This window comes from Nesoenas mayeri (assembly GCF_963082525.1).
Source record: "Nesoenas mayeri genome assembly, chromosome: 1".
Taxonomy (NCBI): domain Eukaryota; kingdom Metazoa; phylum Chordata; class Aves; order Columbiformes; family Columbidae; genus Nesoenas; species Nesoenas mayeri.
This window is the reverse complement of record NC_137541.1, coordinates 124,588,528-124,603,231: the sequence shown is the minus strand read 5'-3', so window position 1 is coordinate 124,603,231 and position 14,704 is coordinate 124,588,528. Positions and strand designations below refer to the sequence as shown.

General features: G+C 40.4%; 1 protein-coding gene across 2 annotated transcripts in view; it reads right to left on the bottom strand.

Annotated features, from left to right (window-relative positions):
* Positions 1 to 14,704, bottom strand: part of GRIK1 (glutamate ionotropic receptor kainate type subunit 1) — a gene marked incomplete at both ends in the record, with an annotated part of 173,138 nt that overhangs the window by 51,745 nt on the left and 106,689 nt on the right. For both annotated transcript variants that reach the window (XM_080358509.1, XM_080358510.1), the window contains 3 exons: positions 2,963 to 3,136; positions 4,797 to 4,850; positions 14,505 to 14,686. In XM_080358509.1, the coding sequence (XP_080214635.1) occupies positions 2,963 to 3,136; positions 4,797 to 4,850; positions 14,505 to 14,686 (410 nt within the window). The remainder of the gene's footprint in view (positions 1 to 2,962; positions 3,137 to 4,796; positions 4,851 to 14,504; positions 14,687 to 14,704) is intronic.

The window sequence follows — 14,704 nt, the reverse complement described above, 5'->3', positions numbered from 1 at the left end:
TACCCCACCAGACAGGTTTCTGCTGTCTCTATGTGTTTACTGCTCTTTTTTGGCACAAAAACGGCCCCATTGAGACTGTGCTAGGGCTGTTCCACTGCCATACGTCCCATGCCATCTTAGAGAGAGGTGAACTGTCATTTCAAGGTACTTTTTTGGTGTTTAAGTAAGTTGGACTTACACATCTTACTACTAGTTTTCTAAGACAGGACAGATGAATATATCCCTAAGACAACTAAATATTTCTGAAATGACTGGATACTGGTTGCGCATCTGTGTTTTTTTTAAGAATGGGTTTATTGGTTTAAAGGCATTCCCAGTAAGCCTCAAACTGAGATCACACACTCTGTAATCCTCTATTGCTGGGAAGTTTTAGAAAAATCGCACCTTTACCTGCACTGTGCTTCAGTGCTGTTGTGTGAGGTGGGAATGGCCATGTTTTGCTTAATGCACAGGGATGCTGTAAAAATAAATTGCTTACCTTTCTTGTAAAACTACTGAAAAATTAAGTAGGGTCTTAAAAAAAAAGTACTAACTCTGAAGATGAGAAACTGGACTCATTTATATGAACTGCAAGGCTAATTCATTTTTTTATTCCTTTCCCATGTGATTCCTTTGGGAAATTAATAGTTTTGATTCTTTGTCTGTTTCATCTACCTAAGTAAATTACAACAGCATCAGTCTTATCAGCACTGGAGGTTTTTGCTGGCAATCAAAGGTGATCTGAATTTATCAACTAATCTTATATATTGCAGATGAAGAACCACTCTTGACACGGTGCCCAAAACAATGCTTCCACTATCAGAGCAAACTGAAACATTATAAATGGTGAGGCAAGCAGGAGGAGAGAATAACAGCTATTCTCAATGTCAAGTATCTTAAAACCGATAGTTGTTCCAAAAAGACCTTGAGACTAAAGGCCTGATTGAAAATCCATCAAAATCAATGGAAAGGTTCCCATCAATGTCAATGGATTTCAGATCAGTTTTTACATTAGAGAGGGGAACGTGTCCCTTCAGGATTGAATTTTACTTGATCACTGGAGTGCCAGTCTGTCTGTGTTCCAGGCCTACAGACTATGGGGATACTTGGTGAAAATGCCTCAGCGCACCTCACTTTGCACTCCTATCTGGAAACACCAACACTTGTACTTGATAACATGGTGCATCTCATGATGTCCCATTAGGGACATGGTTTAGTGCTGGAGTTAGGTTATGGTTAGACTCGATGATCTTGAGGGTGTCTTCCAACCGAAATGATTCTATGATCCTGCAGTGTTCATACATTGGCAGCATTGCCAGACTTGGCTGTTTGAGTCTCATGCTTGTGTAACTTGTTATTCATCCATCCTGCCCTGCAGCAACTAGAAGGTTGTATTACCTCCTTTAGCCTTTTATTTTCCCCTCGCTGTTATTCTGGTTTAGGGTCTTGGGTTGCATGGAGGAAAGAAAGGTCACCTCATTTTCTGAAGCAAAATGCCTTACATTGATGTCCATACTTGTTTATAAGTAGAAAGGGACTAAGACTTTTTCTTGGAACTTATCTTTCTGACTTTTGTATTCTATTTAAATTATTGCAAAAGGACCCAAAGATCTCCTTAGAACAATTATGCCTCTGTCTGCAATTAGGGCATAAAGTGACACATGAACTCAAAACAGTCTTGGTCATGCCCTGCTGACTTCCTACAAGCTGACATCAGGGCAAACAGTATAGTGTGAACCAGAAAGGAGAAATCCTAAATTAACAATAGGACATGTAATCCTGATCTCCTTACACTGTTCAGCTTGCCTTATTGCCCATTAAACGTAGCAGTGTTGCAGCTCTTCATCAAACTGAATACACAGAATTTGCTATGAATATTTAAATGATCACAGTGAACTAGAAAGATGCTTTCCTCCGTGTTCATGTTGTTCCAGAGCAGCAAGGACACTAGGAGATTATTGAAATGCAAAAGAGAGGATAAGAGTCAGAGATACAGACGACACCATGAGAGTCTAGTAGGAACTTGTTTTCTCCTAGTTTTACAGTTGAGTGAATGCAGGTGAATACCTATGTGTGTACAGCTACCCTTGCAGGTCTTGTGTATTCACATCAGAAGTTCCCAGAGAGAGATTTCTCTCCTGTTTTGTGTATGAGTGAGCACAACCACACTGCCCAAACAAGTTACAATTTTTTGAAATGCTAGAGATATCACACATAATAGTGTATCTCTCTTCAGGATGTTAGAATGTTCCAAAATTTTCCCTGCAATCATCTGCAATAAAGTCTATTTCATATCATTTCAAAGTCCACTCAGTACATAAGACACATGCTCTTATATTGCAAAAATTTGGCAATCCTTCACCTCACAAAACTGAATGGAGTCACGCTGTCCATGTAGTTGTTCGTATTCTTCCTTTTGCTTCTAGGGGGAGTGGTAGGGAGGAAATCCTAATTTCCTGGCTTGATGATACCTTTCATTTATCTTTAAATTATATCTTAAAAGCCAGAGTTGCTGTAGATGATGGAAATAAAGAGAAAGGGCACTTTTCCAATTTAAAAATGCTATTATCTGTCCACATGTACAATATCTTTCCCTGCAGGCTATAAATTGTATACCTGCTCTAAAAGTTTTTTTTCCTGCTATGTTCTTCACTCCATACAGAACACTATTAGAGAAATGAGGCAGCAGTATATACATTTGACAATAATAAAATGAATGATATTAGCTGGACAGCACCATGACAGAGAATTGTCACTCGTTTCTAGAGCTGCCCAGCAATGGTTTGTCACACAGATGAGCACATCGGTTCACAGGGTAAATGCATTTCTGTAGAGAAGCAGGTGAAAAGAAGTCAGTTTTGGGGATGCTGCTTCAGCATTTCCATTGTGAAATAAAGCAGTAATGGGATCGGTTCAGATCCACTAAAACAGCATTGCAAAGTGCGCTGTAGGTACTCCTGTGTCATTGTAGTTGTTCACTTACTGTCATCATGCCATCGAGAAGGCCAGTCTCTGGTTTTGGTGGTGCCTGCAGCCGTTCCATTGACCATTTCTCAATGACCGACGAAACTTGTGGGTTCTCTATGTTGAGCAGGCGAAAGCCTGTCATATTTACTCCGCTGTATCTGTAAGGTTCCAGATCTAATGCAAATAGATCCTAAATCACCAATAAGAAAACAAACAAAACCAGATGTAGTATTTTTAAAGCAAATTCTTTGGAAGGTACAATTAAGCCAAAATTGTCTTTGATTTTCAGTCAAAAGCTCAAGTGTTTTTTTTAACCCCCCTTTTTTTTTTCCTTCCCTTCCCTGTGAATGCTGTGCTTGCCCCCAAAATCCAGTCATAGCTGCTTCAGATATAAATCTGAATAAACCAAAACTGTGTGGAATTTATTACAAACCACATATCTGCTTTGTTGGAACACAAATATCCGTTCCCCCACAACAGCACTATTTTGCAACCAACCTGCACAACAGTATCTAATTTTAATTTATAGCAGTCTTCAGTGTTACAGCTCTGACAAACCAACATGAGGAATTAGCTGGCCAATGTCAAGCTTATTTCTCAACTCAGGGAAGGAAAATTCCAAGAGATGTTGAGAGCAATGCACTTTTACTACTTATGAATCCTATTTTTCTCCTGCCTTGCCTCCTTCAGGTGACTTGCTGCCAGTATGTCTAATGGATGTGTCAGGCCAGTGTACAGTAAGTCCATGCGCTTCAGTGCTCAGCATTTACAGGGCAGGAAAATAATGGGTATTCCAAGTGATATAATTGTGCAGCACACTCCACAGCTGTATTTATCAGGCAGTGGAAATATGATAACTGCTTTTCAAAGCCTGAAGGCTGTTTTTCAAGACAACTTTTTGCTGATCCCAGCGGGCTAGTAAAATGACAAATGCATTGGTTATGGTCGAATACCACAGTAACCGTCAAAATGTCAACATTTACAATACCACAACGTCCAGATACCACCAGCACTGCTTACTGCTCTTTACTATCTCATGCATATTGTTGTTAGTGGTTACCATTTTATGTTAGATTCACTGCTATTTTAAGTTCCACAGTAAATCCTAATTTTTCGCATTTTCCTTCATGTTAAAATGGGTTCAAAGAGAATTATTTCAAGCTACTACTTCAAGTTCTAAACAGCTAGAGAGTCTTTTCTGACTAATGAATTGACTATTGGATTCAAAACGATTTTTCACTTCCACATAAAATTTTATGTGGAAAGGAAATAAAGAATCAGCTGATGCACATGAACAGATATAATCCAGCCCTCTAGCACTGTTCTAGCAATATTGGTTCTTTGCTGTCTTTCTAATCTACAATGTAAATGGACCTTAAGCATCGATTGAGTTACATTTTTATATAGCATATCAGTTCAAATGTAGGAAAGATGTGCACAAATAAGTATTTATAGATTGGTACCATAAAAAATTTAGGGTTTTTATTTTATTATAAAATTTCCCAAGTGATTTTACATATGTGATTTTCTGTTTTTATAAGTAAATCAAACATTTTAGTGATGAACTGCATCAGCTGGAGTCCTTGACCTTGGCTCCACTGCAAAGCCATTCATTCATTATTTTGTTTTGCTCTGATCCACCTGTAGCAATGGCTCCTCCTTAAACACAATGCTGCAATTAATTTTAATTGCATTAAAGTGACTCCTGATTTTACTAAGGAGTGTTAGTACTCCTTCTCCAGGGGTTACTTCCAATAATGGCAACAAAGATCTCTTAGAAAAAGTGGACATTTTTAGTTGTCTTTTCTGCAAGAGAGAAAATTCACTCCCAAATATTTAGTGTTCCTTACCAGTGTTGTAAAAAAGTAGTGGTAGTATTCAGTCATCATTCCCATGGAGAGAATCTGTTGAAAGAGATTGAAAGGTGAATGTACGTTCCACCGGATGTTTTCAGTGTACTGCTCTGTCTTTTGAAAAGCATGGGTTAATCTGGAACAATATGTTACAGGTTATGAAAACTTGATTACAACAAAACCTACATTTTTCTTCAGGAGCAAAAAATATGTTTTTATCACCTCTGCTCAGGAAAGAGATTAAAGATTTCAAAACTTCTAGGACAAGAAAAATGAGTAGTGATAACAAGGAGCTTATGTTTTAAAAGTGAAATTCTTTAGTCTGCACTTTAGAAGTGTTACAAAATCATTTACTGGTGGACAATGGAAATTGCAGGGAAAAGTGCTTAGGTGTGGGGTTTTTTGTGTTCTGCATTACCATGTGAGGACAAGACACTGGGTGAGTGCTCATTGAGATAAATCAGGGGGAAGAAAAAAAAAAAAAAAGAGAAGAAGAAGAAAGCTTCTATAAATGTCTTTTGTTCCACCTGGGGAATGCAGGTCTGCAGGAGGTTGTCAAAACAACCGGTACAAAAGGATTTCTGGTCCGGATTAATTTTCCAGAGTCGGATGTTTTGAAGGTCTACACAGTAAGAATGGCATTTAAATGCATACAAGCTGGACAACTCAGGCAGAAGAGGAAGAAGTTTTTCTTCCCAGCCCTCACATTGCAGAAAACTTCAAGAGGGAAGTGTTTTTTTTCCCTCAGCCTCTCTCCAAAAAATCATTGGGGATGCTTACATAAAATATCCCTGATGGTGTATAACAGGATGCTCCACAGTTTCAGACCAGCATCACCTACACTTGTCGCTGCATCTACACACACTCTTACCATGATGAAAGCATTTTGCCCTCTCTGGAATCTTGTGAAGAGGAGGAGAAATTATGAGCTAGAAAACTCCTGGAGAATTAATTATCATGACAATAACACAGAAGAAGGTTAAATGTTTTTCAATCTTGATCCCAGTAGAGTAAGCATCTGCTATTAATAGTAATTTAGGACACTTATAGCAGTGCCTGAATACCTGTTTGAAAGACAGGGGGAAAAAGTGTGATTTGGCTTGCCAAAATTCATGTCAAAAGCCTTTGAAAATCAGTTGTGTGATTGTGTATGGCAATTCATCACATAAGAAATGGGAAGAACCTGAACTTCTTAAGCTGTGGTAGATAATAAGAACAGCTCAGTATTAATCGCAAACAAGGAATCTATTTCCAGGCACAAAAAATCAAGCCAGAAGGCAGGTATTTTATTGAAATGCTCCACTGAATTTTCATGTCAAATTGCCTTTTTCTTTCTTATTTTAATAATCCTATTCCATTTCTCAGAGTTATTTTATTACCTACAGAAATGAGCGATCTAGCAATCCTGGAGACTGATACTGATGTTACTCCCCTATTTATGCACATTTATGCACAACTTTTGCATTCTCTGTTTCCCAGCTGACCTGACTGGATTTAGTTCTCCTCCCTGGAGCCACTGGATTTGTGCCTAAGGTCCCTGCTACAGAAGGTGTTGCCAGTCAGGATTTTTCTGATGCAGGTCTCTTCAGCTAAAATTCTATTGAAATAACCCAATTACTTCATATGGGATGCCTGGATGTTTGGGAAGCATTACTTAGCCATCCTGCTGCAGCTATGCTGATACTGGTATCAAGCTAGTTAATCCAAGGTAGCCCTGTTATTGCTTTCCTCACAAACCCAAGGGCAGTAGCCTGAGAGGAGTGTTTGCCTCCTGAACACAGTTTTGATTAAAACTTTTTATGAGAGTATTGATTCCCAAGTAATGTGCTATAAACAGAGCTGTCAGGACACACGCATGCCTGTGAATAATAATGATCTCAAAGTCATGCTAGAGGATTGTCTTTGAAAATAAAATAGAATCAAAATCCCTGAAAACCAAAGGCAGTTGTATGTAAAAAGTGAGGTTCATGCATCAATGTTATCTGCCATTACCAAGACACAGGTTCACAGTGGTGACTGCTGGAAGGGTGCCATGGATTTGCCAAGGATCCTGCACCCAAAGGCTCCATGAGAGAAGCTCATTGAAATTCTTCCAAATAAAGTATTGCAACAGCCCAGGAAAGCTTAATCAACATGTCACTTTTGTATTTTCTCTATTAACGATGACTCAATTAAGATACGAAGCCACAGACAGCTGGAAGCAAGCTTGTAAGTGTCACACGCACATTACTAATGTCCTTGTCTGGTTAAGGAATAGGAGTTGATGCTGCATCTGTCCCAGGCTGAGCCCTGATCTGCTGCTGAGCTCTGCCCTCTCAACTGAGCACTGGTCACAAGACCAGGCTTAACTGGTTGTCCTCCACTCTGATAATCATTAAGGTAATTAGTCAGCAGTTACACAGCACTTAGGCATTGCTGTGACATGTTTGATCTGTTGAGTGACCTAAATAGGGTGCTTTTTATTTATGGATTGCAAATACTTTGTGATAATAACTTATGTTTTAGTGTAGCATGGTCACTAAGTGAAATTCCCAATGAAAGATTTGATGACGGTACCAAATGCCCGCTCTGGAGGATGGTATTAGGAAAATAGAAGATGAAGACAAGTTAAAGCAAAAGCAAGAGGAATGCTGAATAACATGCTGGAGACCCCAAAGCATTAATGACTTGGATGCTTCTATTAGTGTAAATAGGAAAGTTACACTTGTATGCTCTCAGCAAGGACTTGTCTTCTGCTGTATGTTTGAATCACAGCAGATACAGGGAAATAATCTTCTAGAGACTATCAGGAGAGACAATAATAAAAGCATGTTAGGAGCAAAGACTCCTTTCAGGTTGGGACACCTCTGAAGCACCTGACAAAGCAGCTGCACAGGCCCTTCCCACAGCGCAGGTGTCCTCCTCACTAGAGAAAGTGAGCTGAGTAGCCCAGAGGAGAGAAGGCAAGGCAACAAGATTGGTTTATCTGTATAGAACTGCTCATAATAAACTAGAATGAGATTTCATTACACATTCCTATTTAAATAACTTTGCATGTAATTATTTAAATAATTATGCATCTGATATAAATGTCCTATTTAAATAATAACAGCTTTTACTTACTGTGGAGCTTAGATGAATATAAACTAGTGAAACCAGGCTAAAATATTCTGCACTCTCCTTGCAGATCTCCTACCCTTCCTGGCTTGTATAAAATCTGTTTTTCAGCCAAACTAAGATATGGATGGATTATGGATTATCCTGTCAAATAAGATAAAGAGACTTCCATCTCTAATTATTCATTTCAGATCAGATATTTGGGCTTTGTCTTTTGCAGACCTGGGGGTCATGACCTGCAACGTGAATCTGAACAAGTATCAGTGGTCAAAATGTATATGGCAAGTGGATAGAGACCGGATAAAAAAATTCTCTGTATGTCTGTACATCTCTCTGGACACTCTGTTCCTGGCTTGCATCACATCCCAGCTCCAACCCACATTTGTTCATCTTGTAAAAAAAACACCACCTCATTCAGAGCTAGTGTCAGTCTTTCTTCAAGGCAGACTGAAACCAGAATGATGGTGAAGCATATTAGCGGGAACTGTATCAAATACTTTGCTTGCTTTCACTTTGCTTTTTCTTCCGTCATGCTATTATTTAATTTCATGACCATTGTGCACCTCACGATCCAATTAATTAGTACCAGTACTGTTTTCTAATATCAGCATGATATACCATCATGAATAAAAGCCCCTCTATCTCCTTGCCTTTCAAGTGTTCAACATAAAATGTTTATATTGTGTTTAGTGTTTCCCTGGACTCTTTACTTGGACATGACTTAACTCACAGGAAATCTGCATCCCACTCAGTCACAGCAGTGGTCCAGCTGGAATGGTATAGAGTTCTTCCAACGTGGACATGAGCCATTTCAAGAAACGAGATATATTCTGTAAATACTTCACTAGTACTGGAGTCCAGCTGGAAGCAATAGCCATAGCAATGGGGCAGCACAAATGTGTTGGTCCAGGGTCCCTGTCAGCTGTGGTTGGCTCCTTCTGCTTCCCAAAGGGATCCCAGGAAGCTAAGGCAGCAGCTTTACCTTTCAAACTTCAGCATAGACATCATCTCACAGTTTGAAAGACTGCTTGCACTTGTACCACCCAGTGAATCCTCGAGGGAAGCAAAGAACAACCACGTGTGCAAGATGTAGCATGGATGGCCCAGCATTGAGCTTATGCAACTAGTTTAGCTTTCATCTAGACAGCACAGCTAGCAAGAATAGAGAAGCAGAGGTCTCGGCATAGTGCCGCTGTGATGTTACAAAGTAAAGATCCCAAAAGCCTGTGTTTATAGTCTGTACTGCTGTATCTTCAAATTTAAGAGTAAAGCTTCCAAGGCAATGGACACATTTACTCCCATAGAGACCCACATTTAGACTTGGGAAGTGAAGCACACTGCCATATTTCAGGATGAATTATCACTGCCACACCATTTCTGTGCCCACGACCTTTATGGATGTCTTAACCCATGCGTGTCCCAGTGACCAATTCTCTTACCATCTGATGCCATTCAGCAGTAAACAGGTGGCTAGAAGATGTGTCCCCATCAACAACCCCTTTATAAAATCAATAAGAGAGAGAAGAAGCCGTGAGGTGAGGATGTCTCTGCTTTTCACCTTGGGACTTGGTGGCATCTTGGGGGATCTGCCACTGGTATTTCACCAGCAGCAGTGAGAACAGTGCTAACCCTGTCTTTTCTTAGCAGAGAGTGGGCTTCAGCCTACCTGTCAAGCTACTAGGAGGAGCACATGTAGAAGCTGAAGTTTTATATTCTCACATTCATTACTGTATCTGGAATGTACACTATGGTGACAGTTTTCATACTTCTGTAGGAACTGAATTAATTATTTTGCTCTTCGTCTGTCACATAGTGAAAGTGAACATAGAAGTCTTTATAAGATTCTCTATGAGTATCTTAAACCTGATTAAATATACGGTAAATTTCATAACATTTATTTTAGAGGTGTGGAGGAAGGAGTAGATAATTTAAGGCTAATAGCAACAAAATTTATGAAAGACGAGTTTGCTTAGCAGTAAAATCTATGTCAACTATTGGTGTGTTAGAAGAATAAATGGAAGGTTAACTATAATAACTTAACCTGTTGAACTAAGTTCCTCATACTAAAAGGCAATATCAGATTAAATACAGTACATGTAGAACATATTAGAAGATTTGTGCATGAAGGAGATTGCAATTTGCAATAGCTAGATTTAACTGACTTGTGGGATTGCTTACCTAGTCTAGACAAAACATCAAATCTCTGTCCACAAAATATTTCAGGTGAATGTTTTAACCACCAGATTTTTCCTTAAGAAAGTGTTTCCAGTTTCCTTGTGTAAGGGACTCAGTCCTGCTCGTCTTAGGCAAGTTTAAAGAGTGCCTTATTATCTCTCACTGTTTCAGGAATGTCTATTTTTAGGCTTGGAAAGGAGAGAGATACTAGGCACCCTTGGAGCAGAGGAGGACAGGCACTGATGAAGTCAAACAAGCAGATCCTGAGTAAGACTCTCAAGATCACAGTTTTACTCTAATAAAAGCCATTGCTGCACTTAGCTCCTGCTTCTGGCATCTAATTCTCTACTAGATCTCACCCCTTGTCAGATGATTTTGTCAAGTCTTTATGAGCTTTAAAGCTCCAGCAGAAGAGGTTTCCAAGTAGGCTATGGGAGTGATGGACCAGCTGCAACTTTTTCCATCAGCTCTGCTGGTGTAGTACATCTTTTTTGAAAACCCTGCTGGCATCACCTCCTGGTTCAAGTAATTTTGGAATACCCTGATCCCTGTGGAGCTGGTTACTTTGAGCAGCAGAGCTGCTGTTTTGGGTGGCTACCTGGTAGAGGCAATAGACCTGGAAAACTCCTTTAGCCACCGTGCACCCATCGCATAAGGTTACCAATCCTCATAAGGGAATATGGAGAGAAAATTCAAAGTGACTATTGGAAAAAGCAGCAATTACGATTGCAATCACAATTTCCTCTTGTTCCTTCCAGACCCAGGTATCATTAAGCTGTTTGGGGACTGCGAAAGCCTGGGCTCTCTGCAGCATGTCAGAGAGAAGGGGAAATGTGTGAGTTTAGGGAACAGGTTATTCAGCTGTGCGAAGACATTGTATTTTGTCTAAATTAGGTTATTGATTTGCCTGTTTTTGTTGTGCACAAGAAAGAAGTGTGGCTCAACGGTATTTTAGTTGAAGCTATAAATAAGCAAAAGATAGTCTCATTAAAGAGAAGAATTATGTCTTTTGTGCTGTTTTGTAAACAACAGGTTGAAGGAGGCAAGAGGTCACCTCCCCCACTCCCACAGCCCAGTAATGCTGCTACATCAGGTTAACTCCACACTCCCCAAAGCAGCTCCATATGCAGACTCTTTCAGGACATAATTTTGGATGTGTTAAATCTTTCCCTCCCATGAAGAGCTTTGCATCTCTTTTCCTCCCTTCCTGGGAAACAAGCTGTGCTGCAGCCAGTGCCCCTGACCACTGGTGTGAGCAGCCCCTGCTTGCAGAGCCGTCGCTGCTTCTGCCAACCCTCCATGGCATGGGTGCCATGGAAGGAGGGCAGAAGCTTTCCTGCTCTGCCTGTGCCTTCAGCTCCAAGGCAGGCTGGCAGCAGAAGTGCTGCTGGCAGTGTGCCTCGCTTCCCTACAGCAGGGAAATGCAGCCAGAGCGGGTGAGAGGTGGCCTCTTGCTTCATGGGCCTCATAGGCTTCAACACTGTCTACAACTACCTGAAAAGAGGTGGTAGCATGTAGGGTGTTGGTCTCTTCTCCCAAGCAGCAAGTGACAGAACAAGAGGAAATGGCCTCAAGTTGTGCCAGGGGAGGTTCTGATTGGATATTCGGAAAAAATTCTTCACAGAAAGGGTTGTGAAGCACTGGAACAGGCTGCCCAGGGAAGTGGTGGAGTCACCATCCCTGGAGGTGTTTAAAAGACATGTAGATGAGGTTCTTAGGGACATGATTTAGTGCTAGACTTAGGTTATGGTTGGACTTGATGATCTTAAGGGTCTCTTCCAACCAAAATGATTCTATAACTCACAGACCTTTGTGCAAAGTTTTTTTTGGGAGGGGAAACTTGGAAGGCTTAGAGGGTGAAGAAGACACAGGAACCAAGCATAAGCCATGATGGGTATGTACCTCTGTGACTCTGCTGCAGTTTTAATCTGTAAAATACCTTCCCCACTCCAATCTGTTACAAATCTCTACTTCCTTTATTTACCTTCTCCTGTATGGGCTATTGAACAGCTACCACACTATTGTAAATACAGTAGGCAGACAAGAAATTGTTGCTTTGAGGACAGTTTTAGGTGACTGGGCTCTGATTCCTACCCCTATTAGAAATCTCATGTATTTTAACAATTATATGCATTTTTTTCTGTAATATCTTTAGGATCATTTACAAAGTCAAAAATATTATCCACTAATATTGCAGAGTTTTCTTAAAATAATTTATATAGTGTTCTCTTTAATATCTTGTTTTCGTTCAGTGTAAAATTATATAGGGGTTTCTGTGTACAGTGATGAGACCGTGAACCACAGGACTTCATGTATCACAGCTAACCTACAATCAGATGAGTCCCACATGAATTCAAAGCCCTGCACACCTTCCCATTTCACAGCTGCCTTTGACAGTGAGGAACTTCAACACCTGAGTTACTGCTGCCAGCATCTAGATTCAGCCACATAGAAAAGCCATTTTCCCTTTCTTTCTAGCCTATATTTATGTGGCTTCTCTTCCCACAGCTCTGACCCACAGGTGTACCTCTCTTAATTTTCCTGTTTTCTTCCACACTGCCTTTCACCATCCTTCTCTGAGTTCTTAAGGCATTGGAAAGAATTATGTATATCTGCAGCCTGTCAGTTGTCTCCCTGATCCATTTCCCACACACACAGTTCTGCCACTTTACCGTCTTAGTGCATCTTTTAGCACTTTCTCTTCTTTTGACACTAAGGTTATTTATTTTTTTTTCCCCATAATCAGCCTGATATTTTTGAAGCTTTGTGCCTCCTGCAGTGTGCCAGACATCTGCACTTTCTTCTTGCAGATCCTTGAAAATCCGTGTTGTCAGTTTAACTCTTCCCCCACAAATCTAACTTTGGAGCAGCTTGTTCCTGCTGTCATGTTTTGATGTTTTTGGACAGCCCTACAGGGACCAGAGTGAGAGGACAGCAGCTCCCCTGTCCACCCCCCTTCCCAACCAATGCCATTTTCTACAGTGCACTCCCCATCACATGAGAGAGCAGCTGTGTGATTGCACACAATCCCCTTGTTCTTACCTCACATTCCCAATACCATGCCCGCATCTGGCCTTGCTGTAGCTTAAATACATAACTTGAACTGAGAAAATCCTAACATTTAGTACTGGCCAACTTTTGTGACTGCAATAAATCTAACTTTACCAGCTCATGGGTTCTTGTGTGCTGTTCTCATCTGTGCTGCATCTGAGTTAGGACACCATCCTGCACACCTGTATTCATAGGATCAAGATTTTCCAGTCTGGAGAGGATGGTTTCAGGTTCTGCAGACTAATGCAACTGGTAAGTTTTCTCACTTACTTTGATACAGAACGCAACTCCGCATAACTTAAATATTTCAGCAAAACATTCTGTGATGGAATCATAGATTTCAACCTTTATGGGACAGCCCATATCTGTACATTTTGATCATTGGAACCTCTTTAATGCTCTTCTGCTATCAGTGTTTCCCACTGACAGTAAAAACAAAACCACCTCATACCCAAAACTGCAGCAAAAAGGGAAATATCCTTCACAACATATTAGTTGCTTGGTATTATTGTCTTTATGTCAATGAATTGCAGAGGACAGAGCTTTAGACTTTGTATAGCAATATATAGTAAGTGACAACAGTAAATTCTAGATTACACTACTCTTTGTGTGTCCCTGGTAACATCCCAGCCCATTAACATCAGGCTTTCTGGCATTTGTCCTTGCCTTGCATGACTGTCCAGCTCTCACACTTAGGTCAGGGCTACGTCAGCCTTTGCACAATAGCCTCTCTTCTTGTTTTAAAGTGTAAGTTTTGCTTCTGATACTCTCTCCATCCTGTCTTCTTGCTGTACCAGAGTTTAAAACGTAATGAGGTAGTGCCAGCAGACCAAATCTTGCTTTGTTATAGGAATGTGAATGCAGAGTTATGCTTTTCTGCAGAGGATCAAATTCCTGTAGTTACTGTAGGCAGTGCTGAACCCCTGATGTGCAGCCTCTGTGAAGGCAATAGCTCAACATTAGCCACTCCCTAAGCACTCCAAAATGGGCCTTTTCTTTTTCTTTTCTTTTTTTGTGGTGAGGAAGACATAAAAACTCTATTGATTAAACCAGGAAAAGTTAAAATAAAGGCAGCAATTTTCCAAGTCAAGCAGAACACGAAGTGTTAAAAAGAAATGCATGTTTCCTTCTGCAGGATACTTATGAGTTTCTCTTCAGACATTGGTACTGCTGCTGGTCCTTACGGCTCTGTGAAGCCCTGAAATCCTGTTGAGTGCTCAGATGCTGCTGCGAGTTCTGTAACAACTTCTGTCCTTGGTATTAGCAAGCCTATCACATAACTGGTAAGTGCATTCAGTTTTAATGTTTCTCAGAAAATGAAAACCAGAGAGGCTGACAACTTTCAGGATATAAAATGAGTGTTTTTTCACCCCTTCCTCTTACCTGCTTAAGGATTTCTGCTGCTGTTTCATGTGAGCAATCAAATATCACGTAGAACTCCTTGCCCTTCTTCATCTCCTTGAGTAAAGGCCTGGCGTCTTTATTCCCAGAGGGCAGTTGGCGGATTTTTATTTTAATGTTGTATCTAGAAGGGGCTTTGATGAGTTCTTGCAGGCGAATTAGACCTGAAAAATGATACGCAG